Below are 10,533 nucleotides of genomic sequence, written 5' to 3'. Positions count from 1 at the left end.
TTCGATGGCTGCTCCCTCTAGGTTTTTATTAAGCAGTAAGTTAATTATATAATTAATTAACTTCCTTTATAGCAGGATTTTTAACTTTAAGGAATTAAAAATATTTTTATAATTTAAAAATTTTATAAAAATACTTTTAAAACCTTTTAATCCTTTCTCTTTTTTTTTATTTTAAAAAAGTAGCTTTATAAAAGCTTATATTACTATATATATATATATTATATTCTTATATATATATTTAAATTTTAATATTAAAAAAAGGTAAATTCCTTATTAATTTTATTTAAACTATTATTTTTTATTTTAAAGTATAAGGTAAATACACTTATTTATAAGTATTAGTATTTTTAAAAGTATTAAAAATCCTTTAAGTTAAAGGTCTTAGTTAATTTTAATATAATAATAAGTAAAACTTTATATTATTCTTTAAGAATTTATTAATATAATTAGTATTATTTAGGTATTATAATAAAAAAAGTTAAAATTACTTAAAACTTTAAAGCCTACTTTAAGTATTAATACTTACTAATACCTTTACTTTTAAATAAACTTTATATTAATAATATTTACTTTACCCTTTATATTAAGATTTATATATAATATTAAGGGTTTTTAATTATTAATTATAGCTAGTATATAAAATTATTTTTTTATTTTTATTATTATTTTATACTTAGCTAAAGTAAAGGCATTTACTTTAGCTATTTATCTTTTCCTTACTTACTTACCTTTTTTTTAATATTAAGGTATTTATTAATATAATAGCTAGGTTTTTTATAAAAATAGTATATTACTTTTTTTTTCCTTTTATTATAATTACTGCTATTTCCTTATAAAAAAAAGAGATTAAAGTTTCCCTTTTACTTTTAATTAAGTTATTAAAATAGTTTTCTTTTTTTTTTTTATAAGTCCTTTAGTAAGTTATTTTAAATACCTTTTTATAAATTACTTTTTATAGTTTTATTATAAAAAGTCCTAGTATTAAGTAATAAATAAAAGTATTTTTTTATAAGTTTTTAAAACCTTATTACTATATTATAAAATTTAATTTTTTAAAAAAAAAAAAAGCTTTTTATAAAAGTAAAGTATATATATTTTTTTATTAGCAGTTAAGAACTATTTTTTTAATAAATTTAAATAAATATAAAATTTATAAAGTAATTAATTCTTTTATTAATATATATTTTTTAAAGCTATAATAAAATAAAGGCTTTAGTAAATTAAGTTTTTAAAAAAAGTATTACTTTAATTCTTAAAGTAATTCTAGTTATTTTTAAGGTTTTTTTTTTACTTAAAGGTTTATTTATTAAGGTATTACTTTTATAATATATAGGATTTTAAATTTATATACTTTTAAATAAGTAGTATTTTTATTTTACTTTTTTTATATTTTTAAAAAGCCTTTTTAAATACTTATTAAAGATTACTTAGCTAGCTATTATAAAAGTATAAGTTAATATAAATAATTATTTATTAAATATTCTTAACCTTAACCTCTCTTTTACTTTTTAAAAAGTTATTTTTATATTACTTAAACTTTAAAAAGGCATTAATAATACTTTAGTTTTTAAAAAGCTTTTTTTTTTAGCTTTCTCTTTTCCTTTTACTATTAGTAAATTTACTTAAAATAAGTTATACTTTTTTAATATATTCTTACTTTTTTAATAAAGGCTTTTATATTACTAGGCTTATTTTAAAATATAAAAGCTATAGTTATTTTTTTTTATAAAAAAGGTACTTTTTTAAAAAAAAATTTTAAAAAGACTATATAGCTATAAAAAGTGCTTAGCTATAGCTTTACTATTATAAACCTTATTATAATTATTATAGCTACTTAAGTAACTTTTAATAAAAGCTTTAAAATATAATAAAAATAAGGAATTTAATTAAGTAAGCAGTAGTAATAGTAAGTAATTATATTTAAACTAAAGCTTAAAAAGCTTAAAGGTAAGGAGGTATAAAGCACTTTACTTATATAAGATAAAATTAAGGCTAATTTTATATAACTTTAAAGCTTTAAGGCTTTAATTAATTAAAGGGAGGGGTTTTACTTTTATATTCTATATACTAGCTGCTTAATTAAAAAGGAGGCAAGGCTATATAATAAGGCTGTGGCCTATAACTGGCTTTTATTATATTAGCTATAATAAATACCTTTTTTTCTTAATAAAATACTAGTTTTTATATCTAGGCTTAATAAATTATAGTATTTAAAAGTATAGGTTTATTTAACTTTAAAGTAGAAAGATATATTAAAGTTATTTATTATATTTAATATAAGTAAATTAATATATAGCGCTTATAATAAAGTATAGCTATATATATAAATAATATTAATAAAGCCTACTTTATTTTTTAAAGCTATTATAATTATATATTTTAATTAAAATTAAGGTAAATAAGGGTTTTTTTTATAAATAGCAGTATATACTAGCAGTTATAAGTACTTAAAGATTACTTGCTTATAGTAGGATAGCTATATTACTAAAAAAAAGTAACTTAGCAGACCTACTAAACCTAGCGTTAGTTAAATTTTATGGATTTCTATGGTAGTAGAATCTCAGCTGATGCAACAGACTTGCTTAAACCAAATGGTAAGAAAATAGATTAACGGTGGCGTCATGAAACATGCTTCGATAATTACCTATGCATCATGACATCGAACAACATATGATCCGATCAGATTGCAGCATAAACGATCAATATTCTCCTAGAATTACTACCACACAGCGTAGCATTTCTTTGCACAGAAAGAGAGAGAGTGACAGCGAGAGGAAGACGCACACGCGCATAAGACAAGACGACAACATCATCAGATTCGCTGACTTCTGTGGATTCGGCGGCTGCAGGGGCCAGGGATCTTCGGCTTCCAGACTCTTCGGACGAGTCCTTCCGAGACGTATGTACACAGAATCGCAAGTCGATAACAAAAGAAAAGAAAAAAAAAATTCAAGAAAAGGAAAGGTAAGAATCTCGGTGCCTAGGCCCAGAAGTCGTCGTCGTCCTCTGAACCCTACCGCCATGCATGAACAAGGGGGGGGCGCAACAAGGAGGAGGAGCATCTTCATGCCTCCAAGTTTCACATGCCCACATATGACAAGACAAGACACCCAAACGAGATTCTCCGATACGAGAAAGCTCGGCATAATACAAAGGGTATTAAGTAGGTAAGGTATTAGTAGAACAGGCAGAGGACGACACGTGCATCTGCTCGTGCCATGAGACCCCGTCGAATGACGATCGCGAAGCTTATCCAGACAGCTAATCAGCCCATCATCCCATCCCGATGCGACAAGGGCGACAAGGGGGCTGTGGGAAGAGGGGGGTTGGGTAGCCTGCTGTATGTACTGTAGGTACGGATCCGCAGGGAAGCGCTCGTACCGAAGCAGAAGCAGACGATGCTTCGGCACCTGCTTGCTGGATGTGATGGGTCCCTCGCGGATCGATTGGGCTCCGGATACACGGAATGTGCTGTGCTGTGCTGCGCTGCGCTGCATGTGCGTGTATATGTGTGTGTATGTTCATTGACCCTGCATCAATAGGCCGTATCAGAGTAGACCTGTATGTAGTGTCCGTCATGAGACGAACCCATATGACGGGGGCAGCTCTTATACAATCGTGTCTTGGTCGGTGAGGCCACACAAAACTTATCATCCGGTATAGAAGTATATTGGAGTTGAAAAAGCGCAGAATAGTAACAAGGCCAGAACGAAATCCCAAAAGTTCAAAGCAGCCATCCCAGGCTAAACACCAGGCAAAAAGACATGCCTCGCCCGCCCAATTCAACGGGAGATAGAAAGAAAGGGGGCAAAAGAGACCACCAAAGACGGTAGGTAGAGAAGCGCCTTGTAACGCCTACCTCATCTGCCCAATCACTCATCATCGCCTCACGCAGTTGCTGCCTGAACGCCTGGTCTGCTCCACGTTCTAACATGGCCTGTACAGTTTGCTTCCGTCAGCCAATTGAAACAGATTCAACGATATCAAGATACAGACAAGAGATATGTAGAGCTGACAACTTACCAGATTTGCAGCTTGTGATAATGGCGTCTTCCGTAAACGCTAACCAGCAGGCGGGATGGTTATCAATCACGTGTGTCTGTGAAGCCTCGGATTAGTTGACGCACGTTATCGGGGCTGGCTTGCCATTGCTCGTTATACTGACCAGAACAGGAGGCAGCATCGGTATCACGGCACGGGGCTGCACGGGATGTGCAATCACATTCTCCTCCCACTCGTCTTCCGTGCCCGGACCCCCCATGCCCCCCGAGTTTGCCGAGGTGTTGGTGTCCGTTCTGTGTGGGGCCGTGATTCTTGATGATATTGATCCTCGATGGCGAGCCGGGGCCTGTGCAAGAGTTGTAGAGGGCAACGGTTAGCTGAGCGTTCCAGCGTGAGTGTACCGTCACGTCTGCCAACTTACGGCTGTCTTTGGGCGGTGCAGCATGCCCACACTGAAATCCCACAGGCAAAGCCGTCCGTCTTCTCCCACGCTACCAAAGCGGTAGCTTCGGTCGTCACATCGCCAAAGGTCGAATGCCAGGGCAGATACCCAAGATCGGTGGCCTTGGCATCGGGCGACAAGCGCCGAGTCGGCCATTGACCATATGGATATCAAGTCATCCTGGCCACCGGTGAGGACGTATTTACCATCTGGCGTCCAGCAGACGCATGACAGCCCTCCGTAGTAGGAGTAGTATAGATCCAGAAGTCTGTTCCGTCTGTTAGCGGGCCGACACAAGCCGGTATCATCACACGCGCCGCAGCGTTGCTTACTCTTCCCTGAGATAGTCAATGACCCTCAGCGTCCCATCCTCTGACACTACAGCCAGATGCCGGTTGTCGGGCGAAAAGGCAAAGGCATTGATCCGCTGGTTGGACAACTTCCAGGCGGCTACCGGGTTTGTCTTTTGATTCTTGGAGTGCACCGACTTGTTGATCCTGATTCCGTTACCGTGTGCTGAGCCGTTCGAAAGCTCGCCTTCACTGCCGCTGACACTAGCATTCAATCCCTCTTCCTCCGGATTCAGGTGCCCGTCTTCCTTCTCTTTGTCGTACACCACGAGCAGACCATCCATATGCGCCGCCAGGAAGAGATTCTCGGAACCAGGGATCCATCGGATTTCGGATACGGGTGTATTGTTGATGATTCCCTACTTGGATGTTAGCGGACTTTGCGTCTACTTGATCAGTAAGAGACATTTGCTCTCACGTTCTTGTTGAGACGGGTATATCGCTGTGAAATGGGCTCCCACCAGATGATTTCGCCGGTGGAAAACCCCATAATCACGTCGATATGCGAAACGCTCTTGGTCACCATGTTGACGTCATGGCATAGGCAGTGAGCCTTGGTAAAGAGAATCTTTGTCAAGTAATCTTGCTGCGACCGATGTTAGATGAACCAAAGCGAAATCCACAAAAAATCCCTTGTGCGTAGCTGTAGCTCACCTTGGTTGGTGATGACATGTCTAACCACTGAAAGGCCCGGTTGATGTTGGCAAAAGCAAAGAGGCCATCAGACGGCCGTTCTGTCAGCTTCCGTGCGAGGTTATCATTAACAATTACACGCGAAATGAAGGACGAGTTGCTCTTAGTCACGTTGTTCTTAGGCTTCTTCTTCTTGTTCACGTCCTTGGAGACAGTCGGCGCCAGCAATGAGTTGCCCTCCCCGAATGCGGGCGCAGAGCCCAGCGTGATGGACCCGGTCGGTACCTCGCTCGACGTTGCGCGGCCGTCCTCGCTACTCTTGCCCCCTTCCGTCGAGTATCGTCCCTCGCTGGGGTGCTCCTGAATGCTCAAGGTGGTGCCGCCCAGTGACAGCGTCGTGGCGGCCGGGCCCTTGTAGAAGAAGGGAGGTGGTCGCGTCTCCAGGCTCAATATGGACATCTTGGTTCCCGCAGTCGCAGGCTGCGGCGTCGTGGCCAGCGGGTTCGGATTGACGACCGGTGCTTCGGAGGGATGAGGCGGCGGCGTGGCCAGGTGTAGGTCTTCCTTGAGGACATATGTTCCTATGCGCCGCTCCGTCAGCCCGAGACACGCAACCTGCGCGGCCGCATTGGCTTCGACCTACCCTCTCCCACCAGGAACTGATATTCGGGCCCGGTCGGGTTCGATAACGTGTTGTTGGTCTCGATCAGGGGGACGACGCCCCCAAGGCCGACGCCATAGGCGCCTGCGGGATATCGTGGAGGGGGTGGTAGGACACTGCCGGTTTTGTCAGTCACGGAGACATGATCAAGACACCGACCCGGCACCAGAAGAAAGACGGCCAGTACTCACAACATGTTGGCGGTCTGGTTCCTGAAGGATGGGCCTGCGAAGCGCAATATCCGTCAGGATAGCGCCTGTCTGCGACGATCGCGCCTCGTATCCGGCGATGGATGGTGATGTTGAATCGCAGGAGGTCGCGGAATGATGCTCGCTAATCAGTGTCGGCGATGATGATTTGCGGCACGGACGATATAGGTGGGTAAGTAGAGAGCGGCGTAGCGATGGAGCGGGCGCCACGGCCGGACAGTAGAAGGTGCTCGCGTGCTCTCTGCAACGAGACAAACTGGTGAGGCTGAAGCAATCAGAGCGGACAGAATCTGGACATTCTCCAGAACAGAAGCGAAAGGAAACAGACGCCGTTGCTGGCCGGGGTCTTTATCCGGAGAGCTGAGGATAGCGAAATGGATGGACGGGCTAAGACGAAGTCGGAGCAGGGGAGCAGAGAATAGCGTGTGGGGTAACGGAATCTCCAGTGGGGAGGCTCGTGGCTTGGAGACGCTGAATGGCCGACTCTCGACCGCTAAACCCCCAAGCCGGGCGGTGGTTTGAACCCTTTAGGTGTCATGCAGGAGGACATGGGCAGGCAAACGGGATCTTTGTCCGTGCTCTGGACAGGCGGCGTGGGAGTGGCTCCGTGCGTTGTCAGAGCTCGCGGGTTGAGGCCATCATAAGGTAGATATGGATGGATGTTCATGTGAAAGTCGAGGCGCGCCATGTTGGGTTGCAGCATGTTGGACAGCGCCACGGGATGCAGGTTAACTGGATGCATCTTTCAGTACCTATAAGTATCTACATTGCTGCTCGTGCTCTAGGAGCAGACACTCTGGGTGATGTCCATGTCTGAAGCTTTGTGATGTTTTACTAGCTCATACTTCGGCGGAACGGCCATCCAGTATTGTAGAATCCCGATCCTGTCTCTCCCGTCATTTTGTAGGGGGTGCTACAAGAAGGGAGCGGTTATCCAGCACCCTAAACCTGTTATTTAGCACCCCGAGGTACCTTATTAAAATATGGCAGCCACACATAACTTGAAGTACCGCAATTGATGCTGAGTCAGCACTTGCCTCTAAAGTATCTGTACCCTTTGGTCTAAGATTACATTCCTTAAAGCAACCTCATTTATGCATGAAATCTAGAGAGAAAAAGAGCAATAATGGCTTTCTTAGCGCTTGCGCTTTTATGGATGTAATTTTTGTTTATCAATTAGCTTATTCAGATTGCGGAATGGTGAGTGTTATGCTTGGACTTATGTATACGAAAGTACCTTCCACTAGATTCTCGGGTGCTGGATAACAGGTTTGGGGTGCTGGATAACCGCTCCCTACAAGAACACCAGACGGCAGGGACAGGAACCCGACAGGTCAACTGGCACCTAGAGCAGACCTGCACAGCATCGGGCCAGCGCTGATTGGGCCACTTCAGCGCCTGCTGGCGATCGCTAGAGGGGTTCTGCAGCAGCAAATGCAGCCTCGCCCAGCGCTGACAACCTGAACCGTCAAGTGCTGTCTGTCAGGCGCTCAGCCGTCATTCGATTTGCAGGTGATGCGTCACCGCCTTCCCAAACCAGCCAAAGCGGCCCAACAGCCCCGCGGCACTTCCAGTAGTAGCTGCACCTGCACTCTCCTGCAACCCGACCAACCACTGCAGCGCCTCTGTGACGTGGAAGCACCAGATTTCATCTTGCGTCTGCGGCTCCACAGACTTCAGCTTGCCTCTGTCGCTGCGAGTTGGCGCCCGAAAGTGCTGGATAGATATCACCCTCAAGGGTCGCTGCTTGGGACGCGGGGTCATGGCCTCGAGCATCACCCTCGCTTTGCAATCCGGCATCTGTCTGTCTTGAGAACCCTGAGAGCGACTTTGCGCGATGCCGACTGCAGGTAAGAAGCTCTCTGATATGGTGAGAGCCGGAGTACACCATCATCTCCATCATGATGCTGCATGACTCTCTACTGGTCCTGTAATGTGATGGAACTGACTATCGTTTGGCTCAGTGCGGATTTGCGTCTGCGGCGACGAGAGCACGGGCAAGTCGAGCCTGATTGCGGCTCTCGTCAAGGACCAGTTCATGACCACCAAGATCCAGCCTGTCCTGCCCCAAATCAGCATCCCCCCGAGCATTGGAACGCCGGAGAATGTCACCACCACGATTGTCGACACCTCGGCCCGACCCCAAGATCGAGAGACCCTGCGCAAGGAGATCCGGAAGTGCAACGTCATCCTGCTCGTGTACGCCGACCACTACAGTTACGAACGCGTTGCGCTGTTCTGGATGCCCTACTTCCGGTCGCTGGGCGTCAACGTTCCCGTCGTCTTATGCGCAAACAAGTCGGATCTCGTGGGCCAGGGCAGCACGTCGCAGGTGGTGGAGGAGGAGATGATGCCCGTCATGGCCGAGTTTCGAGAGATCGACTCGTGCATCAGGACCAGCGCAAGGGAGCATCGCAACGTCAACGAAGTCTTCTTCCTCTGCCAGAAGGCCGTCACCCACCCGATTGCGCCCCTTTTCGACTACAAAGAAGGCCGCCTCAAGCCCTCCTGCGTCGACGCCCTGAAGCGCATCTTCTACCTCTGCGACAAGAACCAAGATGGCTATCTCGATAACCAAGAAATGCGAGACTTTCAGTCCCGTTGCTTCGACAAGCCGCTCACAGACGATGACCTCGACAACATCAAGCTTTCCATATCAAAGTCATTGCGGGGTGCAGTGGACCTATCAAAGGGCATCGACCTGAAAGGCTTCGTGCAGCTGAACAAGATGTATGCCGAGAAGGGCCGGCACGAAACCATCTGGATCATCCTGCGCAAGTTTCATCATACTGACAGCCTGAGCCTCGAGGAAAACTTCCTCCATCCAAAGTTCGAGGTGCCCGAGTTCTGCTCGGCCGAGCTCAGTCCCGCCGGATATCGGTTCTTTGTGGACTTGTTCTTGCTGTTCGACAAAGACAACGATGGTGGTCTCAATGACCAAGAGCTCGAGGCGCTCTTTGCCCCCACGCCAGGGCTGCCCCCCTCCTGGGCTGACTCTGCATTTCCATCTTCTACAGTTCGAAACGAAGGCGGTTACATCACCTTGCAAGGCTGGCTAGCTCAGTGGAGCATGACGACGTTCCTGGAACCCAAGACGACACTGGAGTACCTTGCCTACCTCGGCTTCGAGCCTCCCAATCCAAAGGACCCCATCACCTCCGCCCTCAAGATCACAAAACCTCGCAAGAGGAGAAGACGACCCGGGCGCGTCGAGAGAAATGTCTTCCACTGCTATATTCTCGGCGCGGCAGGAGCCGGCAAGTCTTCTCTGCTGGATGCCTTCCTGAACCGTCCGTTTGACGAACTCTACCATCCCACAATCAAACCTCGGCGCGCGGTCAACAGCGTGGAGCTGCCTGGTGGAAAGCAGGTATACCTCATTTTCGAGGAGCTTGGAGAGCTGGAGCCTGCTATTCTAGAGAACCAGGCCAAATTGGATGCTTGCGACCTTGTCTGCTACGCTTACGACTCGTCCGACCCCGACTCCTTTTCTCATATTGTCGACATACGGAAAAAGTATCCACAGCTGGATCAGCTGCCATCTGTTTACACTGCGCTCAAGGCAGACAAGGACAAGACCATGCAGCGGAGCGAGCTGCAGCCGGACCAGTACACGGCGTCTCTGAACATGAGTTCCCCGCTGCATGTCAGCGTCACATGGAACAGTATCAGTGAGCTCTTCGTCGCCCTCGCCGAGGCGGCGGCGAACCCGAGCACTGCGTTTCCCAAGAGCGACGACGACACACCAGACAGGACGAGCCTGTACCTTACGCTAGGAGCAACGGCGTGCGCAGCAATAGCGGCTGTCATGATATGGAGGCGTTCGACGAACACCATGTAGGCCATTAGCACACCCATTCCTATCCCAACGGATCCGTATTATCGGGCCTCGCGCCTTTGGATACCATCCATACATGGGGACGTCATATGGCTGATTGGCTAGTCGCCTGTCGCTGCGTGCTGACCAGTTTTCGATAACAAATTGTTGCTTTGGTGATGTTCTTGAGGCAGGGTTGGCGTTTCTTTCGTCGGGGGGGCTGTTCTTCGGGGAAGCAAGCAGAAATATTAGATTGGAGCTTATGATACCCGGTTTTACGGTTATGTCAGATACACTTTTATATATATAGCGGGTTTATGAAACAGGTAACAGCTATGCCAGCCATTTTTCTATCTTTTTTTTTTATTCCAAGCCCCTCCTTGGGTAGCTATGTGTAGCAAACCCCTTCGACCCATGGG

At 45.0% G+C, this 10,533-nt stretch overlaps 2 protein-coding genes across 2 annotated transcripts; one reads left to right on the top strand and one right to left on the bottom strand.

The window, feature by feature from the left end:
• Positions 1-3,887: 3,887 nt before the first annotated feature.
• Positions 3,888-6,206, bottom strand: crec (uncharacterized protein; the record flags this gene model as incomplete). The annotated part of the gene is made up of 8 exons (XM_006966777.1): positions 3,888-3,937; positions 4,024-4,099; positions 4,166-4,348; positions 4,424-4,712; positions 4,777-5,153; positions 5,213-5,380; positions 5,449-6,008; positions 6,071-6,206. Coding segments are annotated over 8 exons (1,839 nt in total), but the record flags the coding sequence as incomplete, so codon positions are not given.
• A 1,928-nt stretch (positions 6,207-8,134) lies between these two features.
• Positions 8,135-10,138, top strand: gem1 (ras small GTPase GEM1; the record flags this gene model as incomplete). Its single annotated transcript, XM_006966643.1, has 2 exons — positions 8,135-8,147; positions 8,262-10,138. The coding sequence occupies 2 exons, from the start codon at positions 8,135-8,137 to the stop codon at positions 10,136-10,138; spliced, it is 1,890 nt and encodes a 629-aa protein (XP_006966705.1).
• Positions 10,139-10,533: the final 395 nt, after the last annotated feature.

Source organism: Trichoderma reesei (assembly GCF_000167675.1).
Source record: "Trichoderma reesei QM6a unplaced genomic scaffold TRIREscaffold_14, whole genome shotgun sequence".
Classification (NCBI taxonomy): Eukaryota; Fungi; Ascomycota; class Sordariomycetes; order Hypocreales; family Hypocreaceae; genus Trichoderma; species Trichoderma reesei.
The sequence above is the reverse complement of the archived record's forward strand: the minus strand, read 5'-3'. Positions and strand labels throughout refer to the sequence as shown.